Genomic DNA, 14103 nt, shown 5'->3' with positions numbered 1-14103 from the left:
GGCAAGCATTCGAACTGACCAGCAAGATTATTTTTGTAATATCATTTGATCAGTCGACCGCTACCCTAGTAAATATAACAAACATGAAAACACAAACCAACCCAAAAACACAATCCTTTCGACTCGCCTATTTTAAATCTCGTCAATGTCGAATTCAAAGTTGCATTCTTCGTCGCCCTCGTGACCGTATGTGTCGGTCTCGTTGATCTTTGCAGTCTCTGGCAATTCGCCATAACTCTTCAAACTTCGAGCTTCGTCCGCATTGTACTTCAAAATAACGTCACTGTGGTCGTCCTGGAACTCCCGAAGAGAAAGCAAGATAATGTCACCCTGGTTAATCCAGACTTTCTTGCGTAGCTTGCCACGAATATGAGCTAATCGCTTCTCACCATCAAAGCACTGGGCTTCGAGTCTTCCGTTTCCAAGCATCTTGGTAACCTGCGCGTATTCTGCCATTGTCTGTCAGCACAATTTGATTCTTCATACAGTACACTCGAAAAGACATGTAATGCTTACCCTGGCCATCTTCCTTGAACGTGAGCTCACGCTTCTCATTATCGTTCTCGTTCTTTCCTCTCCGACGATTCTGCAATAGAAACACTCGTTAGTCAACTGCTTACTTTGCGCTCGTGATTACAACAACGCCACATCGCTTCTTGTAGCTGAAAAAAAAATCACACATACTTTTCCTCCCTATCATCAAAAAATAGTTAGTAATATACTCTCAAACAAATAATATGCCAGTACTACATACCTTTCCCTTATTCTTAGGCATGCTGTTCTGATGTGAGGTGCTGATTGCGAGCACTTGAAAAAAAATTGTATGCTAGTCCCAGAAGTCAAGCAAAAAAAAACAGGCGTATTGTACTCCTGTCTTGATTAGATAGATATTATTAGTCCACTCAGAAATAAAATCTGAGTGTAAAGAAATTACTATTTTGTCTGCGAAAAGAAAAAAAAATCGAAGATCTGTAGATTTATTTGGTCTTGTTCAAAGTTACAGCGCGCATGGGCTGATATTTACTGAGCCCCCGCGTAATTTTCAGTCTTGAGAACATCTACACCACATATAAATATAAACAGTATCATAATAATAATTTCACAAAGTATCGCTGGCAACATATCGCTGGCAGTCTTCTGATCTGCTTCTGATAATAAATTACAGCACACTGCTTGACATAAACTGACCAAATTAGTACATTACTATATAAGCATGTATCAGCAACAACATAATCCGGCGTCACCACCTCTTCATCACCCGGTCCCGCAACATCCAATTCCGCCAATGCGATCTCCTCCACCGTTACAGCAGCAAGGACGACCAGTGAACTCAAATCCATATCTTCCGCAGGGGGGAGCAGCTTCTGGATACGCGCCAGATAATGCTGGAAACGGGTATAATTTGTTCAACGACACGACTGCCCAGGTTGGATTACAAGTTGGAAGAAATGCTGTGTTGGCTGGTCAAGAGTATGTCGAGCAAAACTTTGGGAGGTTCATGTCGCTGTCTATGCCGACTTTGAGATCATACTTCAATGTCTCTAATGGATACGTTGGAAGCAAACTATTACTTGTTCTTTTCCCCTGGAGACATAAGGTCAGCCAAATTATTTATACCTAAGTCTGCGTTTGATCGACTAATTTGATTTTTTTTGCCAGCTCTGGTCACGACAGCCGAAGCGTTCAGAGGTCTCGGGTAGCGTCGAGGGATTCATGCCTCCGCGAGAAGACATTAACGCGCCAGACATGTACATTCCTGGTAAGATCCAAATAGTTGGAGTGCAAAGATTATTTATTAAGATGCTATTTTAGTTATGGCGTTTACAACGTATATCCTGCTTTCATCGATTCTAGCCGGAATCAAAGGTGTCTTTCACCCCGAAATTCTCGGATACATATCCTCTGTAGCATTCGCCATTGTCATTTTTGAGATCTTGGGCCTGAGACTCGGATGCTACCTACTTGGTATCTCAAATGATTCGCAGCTATTAGATTTGGTGGCTTATAGCGGCTACAAGTTTATTGGGTACAATTGAGCAGATTACTTTTTTTGTCTTGTAGGTAGAAATACTAATATCATGGTCGTGCTAGTGTCATATTGACGATGATCGCTGGCGCTTTGGTGTCCGGATATTTTGTCAAATACTCTGTGTTTCTCTACACTTTTGCAGCAAATGCTTTCTTTTTGGTATGTATCACCTCTACAATTTAATAATGAGTCATTGGCTGATAAAAGGTTACCTTTATAGCTGCGATCGTTAAGATACGTCGTTCTTCCGGAATCGCCGGTAAACCCCTCGTCGATGAACACCACTAGTAGACAGCGGCAACGTCGGATACAATTTCTATTTGCATACAGTTTTGTGTGCCAGTTCGTGTTGATGTGGATGCTTGCCAAGAGTTGAACTGCGCCGCTAGAATGTAGTATACAGTAATATTATAGCAATGACTTTATATTAGTAGTATATTAATTAAAAATATGCTCTTTTTTTTTATTTCGCATCGTTCAGAAAAAACTCTATAGTCTAGTAAAACAAATGCTATATCATACACAAGCTTGCCTATCGAGTTTACTTTGAAAAGCGATTAAACCACTGAACAGCCTGAATAAACGCAGCCTCGTTGGCCCACAAAGTAGCAGGTTCATTGGGATTACCACGAACAGCGAAACCATGCTCGACTTGAGAGTAGAGGGTTAAAATATAAGTAGCACCGATTTCCTTGAGGATTCGTTCTGTAAGATGGCGTTTCTCTTCAGGCATGAGATGGTCGACCTCTGTGGAATTCTTGCAATTAGTATGAAGTTTTCATTACCGCGTGCAATAATCCAAATGAAATTAATCTTACCGGCAGCGGCAATAGAGAGAGGACCCTGAATAGCACGAAGCTCCTCGTCGGTAACAAAAGTAGGGTGCGCGACAAATCCGGCATCAATCTTTGCCTGATCAAGTAGTCGTACAACATACTTTCCACCAAAGCAATATCCTACGGCAAAAAATTGCACTACAGACGGAAATTCCTTTTTTGTGTACGCAATTGCCTTGTTAATAATCGCCTCGGTGACCTCGATATTGTGCACTTCGCGCCAGGCAGGGAAATCAAATTCATCAGTTCTCGGCCACGGAGCCGGGTCATCGCCAAACAAATTAGGATAGATAGTCAAATATCCCTGTTTGGCAAAGTTATCAGAAAGCAGTTTATGGTTGACAACCGGAAAACCATAAATATCAGAAAGATAAAGAATCGCTTTCTTGGGCTCGGCGACTGACGGCTTCGCGGTGTAAATCTCCAAGTCTTCAAAGGCGGTCACATCGCCAGTGGGCGTGCCGTCGTGCTGATAACCGGCAGCACAGCAGGCGGTGGGCATAAAAGAGGCCATTTGTTTTCAATTAAATAGACGTACACAAAAGAGAGTTCAAAGTTGTAGACGACTTGGTCGATTTCAGAGCAATTGAGACGGATGGACTTCCAGAGTCGGGGTCTGAAGTAGTAGTTCGGGAAGAGTTTATTGTAATCAAATCCCGCCGCCGCCCACCCGCGCAAATTTGGGTTTTAAGATAAAAGAGCGTTATCGATAGCTCTGTATCCTGTTTGAGTTCCAGCTATTCGGCAATAATTCTCTTGTCATAATTGAAGTATCAAATTTTATATCATATATTACAAATAATTCATTTTAACTCCCAGACCCTTCTCAACTAATTTATTATCTCTACGCACTGTTTTCAATAATTTGACGATAAGTGCTATACAAATTACCATCGACCAACTGCGAATTCTGTCCAACAACAAGGACAAGAGTCTTTGCATTTTTCTTTAAATTCTCACTGAATTCGCTATGAGGCTGAATCAACGCTGTGATATTGCTCAATATATCCTCAGATTCTTCCAACTTTTGGGAAAGTATGTTACAAGCTCTCACATCTCGAGCAATGAGAACCAAAGTGAAAATTGCTTCTGCAGATAATATTTCCTGATGCTGCTTTTCAGCTAATAATTTAAACATCATTGAAATTATCGTTTCCATATCCGAATTCGAGGCTTGTAAAACTGCGGACATCAATTCATCTTCATTCGGACTTTTATGGAAAGCAAGTGACCGAATAAGAGCACAGTAAATTCGAGATGCTTCTAACACGACTGATTTTTCACTGTTTTGAAGATATAAATCTTGCACTCGCTTCAAAAGCAACTTGTTAATCTCCTGAGATACTAAATCGACTGAGTTTTCATCTAGGGGAAAAAATGGGTCAGAATTTTCTGAATAAGTATATCTGATTCATTAAAAACGCACATGAATTCGTCAAGGTCAATCTCAGTAATCCTAATCCGGCAGAGGTAACTTGAGGTGATTCAGGCATATGCAGCATTTTAGATACCGCACTATATACATTATCGTCGACTAATACTCTCTTGTTTTTATCTGCAAGAAAGAATCAGCAAGCAACAGACATGATTCAACGGCGTAAACATACCACCAATAGCAAAATTTTTTAATAATCCAGCGGCAGAATAAATTTCTGTTGGTTTAGACGTTGAACGCGCTACCAGCGACAAAACGTCTTTATGAAGCTTCCTCTGATTAACCATATATACACATGATGATTCTATATACCAAATTATCAGAACTCTTCAATGAAATTAGGAGATAGCATACGTACCGTTCACGCAGAAATTTCCCAGTAGCGTCAATCCAGCTGTTCGAAGATACGAATTTTCCTCTGACTCAATATCTAATCCTATCCATCTTGTCCATATATCACATAATTTTTCTGGTAATGTTGATGTTGAAAATGGGTCAACTGATGAAATATCTGTAAGATTTTGGAGAAGGATTGACAGTGCTCCTGTATCGTTGAGATCTGCGAGTTTTTCAAAAATCTCGCATAATACGATCAAATCTTCAAAATTGTCTGATAGCATTTGCAATCTAAACGGCTCTAATAATAATAGCGCGGAAATAGTACCAACGAAATCTGAAAGGTCTTGCGATGGTAGCGATCGTAAAATAACACTGACAGATCTCGGATCCATGTCGTCCTCGCTAAACGAGTCTAAGCACAGTTAATTAGTCAAGAAAAGTAAAAAGTAAATCAAAGAGGGCTAAAAACAAACCATTCATGACGATAATTTCTAATAGACGTAGGACATTACCAACCGCGTCCTCATCTTGAGGAATATTCAGTATTTTGACGAGTACTTCAGGAACTCGGCTCTTTATAAGAAATTTCTGCGCCAAATCTGCAATCCCTCATTAGAGATCCTGAATAACGGTAGGATCATAGATATAACTTACCATAATCAATACAAAAATTAGAAGCGACTATACTGGCTGTATTTCGAAGTTCCTCATCTGATCCAAGCCAGCAACTACACAATGCATCCAAAAACCCGGAAACCTCCATCATCATATCTCGATTGTTGTCTTAGAAATATGTCAGATAAAACCAACTCAAAAAGATTTTCCCAATTAATGTATACCATTGTCAGCGCATACATTCGCAAGTACACGTAAACACTGAAATCGAACGCCTGAATTTACTTCGTCATCCTTAAGTTTGTTTATAATACTCTGAATCAACGACAATTTTCCAAAAAATTTTTGGCGATTCTCTTCTATTCAGAGGTCTTTAAATATTTCCATAAAAATTAATGGAGTATAAGCTGAATCATACCTGTTGCCGCAAAACCGGCAAGGTCAGATAACCGAGTCTGTAGTCGCTCTGTGGTTAAACCATCTGGAAGGTCCACAAGAGTGTCATCAATATTAGCAGACATCTGGGTACACTTTTCATTGAAATAAAGATATCTATCAAATAAAGCACTAAACTGATTGCTCCTCCCGCATTTAAGTAAAGAATGTAAAGTACATGCGCCGAACAGAGAAGATTGTCTAGAGTGTAAATAATTCAGGGGTAATTGAATGGCTTGATATGACGTCCTACAGTTAACTCTAAACATAAAAGGTAACTATATCGAATTCGGATCAATATTCATAAATGCAAAAAAAAAAAATACATTAGGTGCCACACAGGAAAAGAAAAAAGTATGTAACTGGCACAATAAAAACAACGGAATTTTACAAGATTTACAACTTCAAAAATCTGCACGCCAAGCTTTCACATGCAATTCTAACCCCAAGAAAATAAGAAATCAAGAAAGAAAATGCGAAAGAAAATGAGAAAGAAAATGAGAAAGAAAATGAGTAAGAAAGTGAGAAAGAAAAAAATTATAATAATACAAAATAAATATAAACACAAAACCATCTAATCATTATACTCTTTCAAAATATTATTCAAAACTTCACATCCTCGAAGTACAAAGCCCCACTTGATATGCATCAGTAGCGCAGCAGAAAACGCAACAAGCCCAACTATTAAAGGCTTACCATCGCTAGACTCGATTCCGGATGCTGCACATATCTTAAACTCGTCACCATTAGTTTGATTCTGCGAAAACTTTTGCGCGGCGCTCGAATGCAGATTACCAAGACCAGCGGCTTGACCTTTGGCATTCATACGACGAAGATACTGCAGCGCATCCTGTTTTGCCAAACTGTATTCGATATTCCGACCGTTAACCGACAAATACTTGCTGCTACTACCAGCAAACGTATGTGGTGTAGTCTCTTCGTCTTCTTGGTATCGTTCGTATGACCAAATCGTAAGTGTTGCCAGATACACGCCCCACGGTATATGAACTGCTTGATCAAGTAATCCTTCATTCTCAGCAATCCTACGCATGAATTGTACCGAATGCCAAGCAGCCAAACGACCATCTTCCGACTGCGCCCAAAGATGAACAGCTTTTCTTGAGTTTTCTCGATCAATAACCCCAATTTTCCTCCCTAGCACATTAGGTGAACCGGCGTTGATTCGTAGACTCATCGTATCAACATGAAGAGCCAGAAGCCCGAGCTGAAACATTGCCCAGTTGGAGCAAAGCATGGGAGAATTATAAGTATAGTCATTCATCGGACTCGCAACAGAAAAAAAGTTCTGCGAATGAGCAGGCGTCATAGCATGGGAAGAACTATGATTGATCTGGCTGATATCGCTTGCAAAATTGTCAGGAGTTGGCGGTGGGCGCGGTGATGACTCACCAGCAATCATGACAGTCGACGAAATTGATGGAAGATTTGACTTGCTTAGCTGATAATCAAAGTAATTTTTCCAGTTTGCAAATGAGGTTTCTAGTCGGCTCTTGAACTCCGTCATTCGATGCTTCGAAACAATACCCATGTCTAGCAATCCACGCCACTGCATATCCCAACAAATACTAAGCAGACCATGAAGCAGAATTAAACAAGAAAACTGAGAGAAAGCCGCAAGATGAAATTCTTTCTGATCTTCTCTCGAAAGACGAATAAGGCGTTTTAAACTATGCAAGAATGAAGGCCAGATCACATCCAAAATCTGCCCATTGCCCGATTGAGATTCCCGAGAACTTTGTTTGCCATCTTCTCCTGGTTTAGAGGCAGAATTCATCGCGGTATGAGAACTGAATTGCATCATGCCAAGTTGAGCAGCCTTGCATTGGATCTGATACATTTTGAAAAATTCGCTGCCATTGGTTGCCGACCAGCATGAATCTGTAGATGGCAGCTCGAGTCGGACTTGAAAAGCAGATAAGATTGGACTATGACGAAACAGGGTGGCATGCTGGGTATCACAAATGAAAGCAAAAAATGCGGTTCTACAAAAAAATTAGCCAAGACTCAAATGATAGACACATAAATAGAATTTCATACCTCTTCGTCGTCTCATACCACACCCATTCTCTCCACTGATGGTCAGCTGCAATTTGGTCTGCTGTGTCAACAATATGCGGCTCCTGCAGACCCTTCAAATACCCGGAAAAATGAATCAGAGCGATATTTGTACCATGAAAAAATTGTGACATGTCGTACTGCACAGTACTACCCAGCATTTTGTCGAAATAGTTTGTCAAAAGCAGAGTCTGATGAACCCACAGTTGTACCTGCGGCTGATCTTCGATCATTAAGAAAACAATGTTTCTGAATTTCTTGTGGATGACAATAGCCAAACTCGAAGCGTCACGATCGGTGGAGTACGCCATGCCTATAGTGACGATTGCAATTAGTAGAGCCGGCTCCATGACTGAGGGATCGAACGTGGGACGATGTAAGATCGGGTAAAGAGCATCAAAGTGAACCCAGTAAAGGTTGAGATACTGCTTCATAGCCTGCAGTGAGAAATATGGGTTATCCGGGGTGATCTCAGCAATTGGTTTGAGAACCTCAATCATACGAGCATGGACTGTGGGACTAATTTCTTTGTCGTGCTTCTTTGGCCAGGGAAGTGAGTCTGCCGATGACCGCGGCAAAGGAGACTGCCGATCTGCTATGAAGAGGATTAGAAAAAAGCAAAAGCCAAAAAAAAACCAAGAACAAGATAGCAAAAAAGACTTACCAGCAGGAGGTGAGTTGCGTATATTGCTATCGTTGGCAACTATAGGCATAGTGCGCGCATGCTTGGAAGTGAATGGGACAGGGCCGATGTGGCCAGCGCCCGATGGTTGTGTGTCAAGCAATGCATCTTCAAGAGTAACAGAAGATCTTTCAGCTGGCTCAATTGATTGCTGTCTGAAAGGATATGACTGTTGACCTGGAGGATATGAAGAGCGCATATCTAAATAGAACGGTCCTTTATTTGCTGCTTCGTATAAGCCATCAATAGAACGTTGTGATCGATCTTGCTCATTAGCCCAAGATGAAGCGGCGGAAATATTAGGCGCATTGGCAAGTGCATGATCGGACGGATCAGCCGCCCAAAAATCAGATCCAAAGAGCCAAGTGTAATGGTCCGAGAGACTGAGATCAAAGCTATCGAGAGAGAATTGCGACAACTCTGTCGCTGAGCCATAAGCGAGACTGTATTGCTCTGCTGCTGAATGCACTTGAGAAGCTGGAACAGATGAGGATGAACTACCTGGTACTTTTGCACTATCCAGGTTCGACTCGAGTTTAGGTTTGGATTGAGAGAGATCATCTGTCAAACTAGTAGTGCTTGACAACTGCTGGTGTGAGACTTGATCGGTGACGACATTGCCAGTGAGCTTCGTGGAATTTAAATTCGGTCCAGCTTCAGTTTTTAGAATTTGTTGTTTAGTCGGAAATGGATCAGGAAAATAAGGCTGCTTGGTGTCGCTTGAGGAAGGAGGCTTATTATATATTTGATCAGACGGGTAGCCGTGAGAGGCAGGCAGCATCAGCTGCTGGGTCTGATCAATTGGAGAGGGCTCCGGAAGGTGAGTTTGTAATGAAGTAAGCGAAGCGACGTCCTGAGTAGAGCCTAGAGGGTGCATGGTGGAATCGGAAACAGGCAGGTGATGCGGCGGTAGGGGCGACAAGCGGCTCTGCGACTGTGAGGAATGAGGAGAAAGAATCGGTTGTGGTAGATGATAAGAAGACTGAGATTGCTGATGGAGAGGAAGTTGAAGGGGAGGAGGCTGCATAATGAGAGACTGATGCTGCTGCTGCTGAGCGGGCGACGAGTGAGTAGATTGCTGCTGCTGAAGCTGCATGAGATTGCGCTGCAGAGATTCACGTTTCTGGCGCTTTTCATGAGACTTTGTAGACATGTGCTTCTCGAGCAGATCCTGGCGCGCGAACTGAGACGGGCATATTGGGCACTGATATGGTCTGACCTCTAGATGGTTTGCCGAGTGGCGTGCGAGATAGTCTTTGCGGTTAAAAGTCTTGCCGCAGCCCGGGTGGGTGCAAGCAAACTTGCGATCCTGCTTCTGCACCACCGCCGAGGCGTCGCGCGCACGCTTGTCTACCATTTGCAGGGATCTTGCGGGAGGGCGCAGATAGCACGAAGACACAAAGGAGCGCTGAAGCGAGTTAGGGAAGCGACGCGGATGCGGCGCGGAGCCCGAGCACTAATTTGGAAGCGGAAGTCCGGCATGTGCTCACTACAAGATGGTGGTGATAGGAGACTTATTTGATAGTATATTTGTAGTGTGTTTGACGGAATATTTAGCAGTATATTTAGTAGTATACTACATAATGGGTTGATGAATATCTAGTGGTGCTCTTATCAGTATCTATCTGATATTCTTATATTAGCTGTTCTATCACGTAGTTGTTAGTCATCAAATTTGCTTGACTCAGTTTCTGGACTAGTTAGTTCCCTGGATCCCGGAAATTAGTGACATGGGTGTTCTTGAAGTTCTTTGGTGTTTACCCAGACCTCCTTCTTTTTACGCGAACTGCTTATTTTTATTGAGATATGTGTTACTGCTCTAATCCTTTTCTTTTCTTTCTCTATCTCTTTTCGAAGTATCGCCACCATCATTATCATCACCATCATCGCATCTTCGTCGTTCTCAGTGATATATTCTAACATCTTGACGCTTGTGCAGGGTTGGCGGCTAAAGTCGGCGCTTAATTGCAGCGTGGGGCGCTAAGCGTGGGGAACAAACTCAAAATATAAATCATCCTCAATCCTCGCATCCTCGCATACTTCCTCCTCATCTTCATCTCCTCCTCCTTGTTGCCAAAACCTCCACAATGTATACTATCAGCTCGACATTTGACACCGAAGACTCCTCCAACAAGCTCCACTCGATCTCCACCCCCAACGGCCTCGTCTGCGCCAGCTTTGCTAACCGCGGCCTCGCCCTCGTCTCCTTCGGCCTCAAGCACTCGTCTACCGATTCCGCCTTCCACAACATCTCCTGCGGTTTCGACTCTGGTGCTGGATACCGTCGTTCAGATAATCCATTCTTTGGCGCTTTTATTGGCCGAGTGGCTAACCGCATCCGCGACGGCCACTTCAAACTCGACGGTGTCGACTACCAATTGGTGCAGAACAACTTTGGCCATTGCCTCCACGGCGGCGCCCACGGCTACGACAAAATCGTCTACAATGATCCCAAAGTACTACCTGCTTCTTCAGACTCTGCCTCTCCTAAACTCAAGTTTTCTTATGTCTCGCCTCACATGGAGGAGGGTTTTCCCGGTGAAATCACTCTCTCTGTGACCTACTGGGTCGAAGATGAGTCCGCCGGTGGTGCTCTCTTCATCGAGTACGAGGCCTTCTTGACCGGCCCCGACAACATCGACCACGCAATCATCAACCTTACAAACCACTCTTACTTCAACATTGGCAACGAGAAGACGATCAGCGGCACACAAGTAACCCTTGGCACCATCGACAGTCTAGAAGTCACCAATACTTTTATCCCAACCGGAAAAATCGTGCCTCACCCTCTCGTCCCCGCTGACAAGTCGACCTTCGCTCTCGGTCCTGTTGACCCCGATATCGACCACTGCTTTGTCTTCACCGACGTTCCAAACATCTCACTTACCGACACTCGCTCGGCTCCTCTTAAAACTATGGCCGCCACTTTCCATCCCGTCACTGGTATTAATTTCATCGGTAGCACCACCGACCCCGCTTTCCAATTCTATACTGGCAAGTACGTTAATGTCGCCGGAGTTTATCCGGCTCGTGCTGGCTTCTGTCTTGAGAGCTCGCGCTATGTGGACGCTGTCAGTAATGATGACTGGAAAGATATGATGATCATTGGTAAGGACAAAAACTACGGTTCTCTCACAAAGTTCTCGCTCCACTATTAAACGAGAAGCATACAAAATACAAAATACAGATGTCTAGTTTATTGGATCTATTGACAAGACACAATTTCTTTTCTCATAGTATTTAAATTCGAATCTGTTAATTGACTGCCACCCACTCCCAGATCCTCATAATTTCTCCATGAATCTCCATCTGCCGACTATTCACATTTGCATTTCTTTCAATTATCTGCTGAACTTTATCCCAAATCACTCGCCGATTCCGTCTCTCGACACTGTCGTCAATGGCATTCAACAATTGATCCTTGATCTGAGCCATCACTACAAATCGAGATGTGCGTCCACTCGTATCATTGTCACTTCTTCGCTGCTGTTCTTGCATTATTTGCAAACTTTGCCCAACAAGTTCGCGCACCTTGGCTTGTCGCAATCGATAATTTGAAGCCGCAGATATCGAAAACAATAAACTACCTGCAAGCACGCAAATCACTATTCCCGTATCTCATTAGTATTAAATTCTGACGCAGGATTCTCCAAAAAAACTCCAAAAAAAGACTCACTAGTGATTTGTAACCGATTTGCATACACTAACTCGCCTAGCTCAGTCTTCAAAACACACGTCCAGGGAAATTCCGATGACGAAGTCGACCCATACCGTTCTCCAGACTCTTCTTCAACCACATAAACCTCATCTTGCAAAGGCAAGTCCTTGTGGGCAATGTTCCAGAGCTCTTCAAACATCTCGTTCGAAAGATTTGGCTAGAATGCTTCGTTAGCTTAGGGAATCTTTGAAATCAAGTTAAAAAACAATTATACTGCCAACTTACCGACTTGAGACTAAACAACTTTGCCTTCAATTCTTCTGCAGTCATTGTAGGGTCATTCTCACCCTTGGCGACCCCGCTACACTGAACCTCAGCGAATCGTCTCCGCAAAATCGATAACTCCTCAGCAGCCAAGACCTTTGCCCGCTGAAGTTTCTCAGTATCAGCAACACATTGCGCCGAAATTGGCAAAAAGCCTCCCAGTGCAAGTGGACTTCGAACAAATAAGTAATCTGGATCACATTCAAGCCGGAACCCTGAGAAACATTTAGCGTGGGGCGGGCATGGCAGGCAGTCCAATTCGAATTTAGTGAAAACTCCCTGGTATCCCGTACTTTTCACGTACCGGCCTTGTCCTTCGATTTCGCAGTATCCCACTCGCAATCGTTCACTTCTCCACCAGCTAATAGAGATAGCTGACAGCAAAATAAATATCCAGACAGCAAACACTGTGAATGGGAACGAAAACTCTGGAGCATCTCGAGAACCATCCAAAATACTGACATCGAATTCTTCCTCTTCTTCCCCGTCATCATTTTCGAATTCAGCTTCACTCTCATCCTCTTCTTCGTTTGCGACTTCAAAATCTTGCCCATTTGGCTCCGGATACTCAACGCTTTCAGGAACAAAATGCTCACTAGAGAAAGCGATAGGCGAAACCGGCGCTACCTCATCTGATTCAGACCGCCCGTATGAAAATCTTGGCAAAGTTGATGGTGGTGACCATACTTCAGGAGATGCGGATCCAGAACGCGTACTCTAATCACAAAGTCAGAAATAAATACTATACAAATGAATCAAGAAATGACATACAGCGGCAACAGGGGTACGTGAGCTTTTCTTCCTGCTACGGGATGGAGTAAGCGAGTCTTTACGCGGCGATTGAAATGGATTTTGCGAAGAAAATGGAGATCCATCTTCTGCAGATCCATCTTCTGCTTTCTGTTTGATTTAAAAAATAACATGTTAGCATTTAAAAATCAATAATGTTGAAAAAAAAAAAAAATGCAGCAAAAAATAACGTACCAATCCATTCTCAAATTCCTGCTTTACGTCCTCGCCATCATTCTTGATCTCTTCTTCATCTTCGACAGCCGTAGTTCGGCGACGCGAACTGGCGCGCGCGCTCTTTGGCGCCGCGGTCGATGCTTTCTTTCGGGGCGTTTTTCTAGCAGATTGTTCTGTGTCTGGCTGCGTCGTTATATTGCTGGATATTATATTCTAATGAAAATAGTTAGCGGCGCGTTTCGAATACACAAAGTTAGCATGAAAAGCATAGCGGATTGGAAAAACATACCGCGTCAACAATGGCAGGCACGTCACCGCTCGAGACAAACTGATTAGCTAGTAACTGCTTCGAGTTCGGGGTAATGTGAGCTCGAAAAAGATCAACGAGGACCGCCTTCTTGGCGGAAGACGGAAAATTGATATTGTGAAATAGAAGGACGCGTCGAAGATCAACAACTCTGAGAGTAGATGGGTCGAATCCTGATTGTAAATGAAGACAGTTAGTTCACAGCAGACAGAAGACAACGAGTATTAGTAATTGAGACAGACCAGGCTCTAAGTACCGCAAGTCATCCATGTTGAGAATATGTAATATGAACAGAAAACAAAACGAGGTCAAAAACAGTTGCGCAGTTGAGCAGATCCATAGGCCCGAAGTTGGAGCGACAACTAGCAGTTTAAAGTTCATGCGTAGTAAAAGCTTAATCC

General features: G+C 43.0%; 7 protein-coding genes across 7 annotated transcripts; 2 read left to right on the top strand and 5 right to left on the bottom strand.

The window, feature by feature from the left end:
• Positions 1-132: 132 nt before the first annotated feature.
• V2V93DRAFT_381415 (nucleic acid-binding protein) lies at positions 133-775 on the bottom strand (the record flags this gene model as incomplete). The annotated part of the gene is made up of 4 exons (XM_066912105.1): positions 133-449; positions 517-586; positions 685-693; positions 755-775. The coding sequence occupies 4 exons, from the start codon at positions 773-775 to the stop codon at positions 133-135; spliced, it is 417 nt and encodes a 138-aa protein (XP_066764740.1).
• Positions 776-1074: 299 nt separating this feature from the next.
• On the top strand, positions 1075-2495 carry V2V93DRAFT_372640 (YIF1-domain-containing protein). Its single transcript, XM_066910785.1, has 5 exons — positions 1075-1597; positions 1660-1759; positions 1813-2026; positions 2092-2188; positions 2250-2495. The coding sequence occupies exons 1-5, from the start codon at positions 1214-1216 to the stop codon at positions 2403-2405; spliced, it is 951 nt and encodes a 316-aa protein (XP_066764739.1). The 5' UTR covers positions 1075-1213; the 3' UTR covers positions 2406-2495.
• On the bottom strand, positions 2430-3490 carry V2V93DRAFT_372638 (dienelactone hydrolase). The gene is made up of 2 exons (XM_066910784.1): positions 2848-3490; positions 2430-2776 (listed from the first exon to the last, which is right to left on the bottom strand). The coding sequence occupies exons 1-2, from the start codon at positions 3377-3379 to the stop codon at positions 2571-2573; spliced, it is 738 nt and encodes a 245-aa protein (XP_066764738.1). The 5' UTR covers positions 3380-3490; the 3' UTR covers positions 2430-2570.
• A 219-nt stretch (positions 3491-3709) lies between these two features.
• On the bottom strand, positions 3710-5775 carry V2V93DRAFT_359984 (armadillo-type protein; the record flags this gene model as incomplete). Its single annotated transcript, XM_066908115.1, has 8 exons — positions 3710-4230; positions 4292-4420; positions 4473-4604; positions 4659-5051; positions 5113-5238; positions 5294-5422; positions 5479-5613; positions 5673-5775. The coding sequence occupies 8 exons, from the start codon at positions 5773-5775 to the stop codon at positions 3710-3712; spliced, it is 1668 nt and encodes a 555-aa protein (XP_066764737.1).
• Positions 5776-6263: 488 nt separating this feature from the next.
• V2V93DRAFT_393880 (fungal-specific transcription factor domain-containing protein) lies at positions 6264-10251 on the bottom strand (the record flags this gene model as incomplete). Its single annotated transcript, XM_066912504.1, has 7 exons — positions 9298-10251; positions 9203-9258; positions 8949-9166; positions 8864-8924; positions 8430-8842; positions 7748-8360; positions 6264-7692 (listed from the first exon to the last, which is right to left on the bottom strand). Exons 1-7 carry the CDS (start codon positions 9802-9804, stop codon positions 6264-6266), a joined length of 3297 nt encoding a protein of 1098 aa, XP_066764736.1. The 5' UTR covers positions 9805-10251.
• V2V93DRAFT_41779 (galactose mutarotase-like domain-containing protein) lies at positions 10170-11936 on the top strand. The gene has a single exon (XM_066912696.1). The coding sequence runs from the start codon at positions 10535-10537 to the stop codon at positions 11603-11605; it is 1071 nt and encodes a 356-aa protein (XP_066764735.1). The 5' UTR covers positions 10170-10534; the 3' UTR covers positions 11606-11936.
• V2V93DRAFT_372626 (Man1-Src1p-C-terminal domain-containing protein) lies at positions 11562-14030 on the bottom strand. Its single transcript, XM_066910783.1, has 7 exons — positions 13945-14030; positions 13685-13875; positions 13414-13608; positions 13201-13329; positions 12391-13146; positions 12124-12322; positions 11562-12052 (listed from the first exon to the last, which is right to left on the bottom strand). Exons 1-7 carry the CDS (start codon positions 13970-13972, stop codon positions 11703-11705), a joined length of 1848 nt encoding a protein of 615 aa, XP_066764734.1. The 5' UTR covers positions 13973-14030; the 3' UTR covers positions 11562-11702.
• Between the last annotated feature and the right edge of the window lie 73 nt (positions 14031-14103).

This window comes from Kockiozyma suomiensis, assembly GCF_038497685.1.
Source record: "Kockiozyma suomiensis strain NRRL Y-17356 unplaced genomic scaffold V2V93scaffold_10, whole genome shotgun sequence".
Classification (NCBI taxonomy): Eukaryota; Fungi; Ascomycota; class Lipomycetes; order Lipomycetales; family Lipomycetaceae; genus Kockiozyma; species Kockiozyma suomiensis.
The sequence above is the reverse complement of the archived record's forward strand: the minus strand, read 5'-3'. Positions and strand labels throughout refer to the sequence as shown.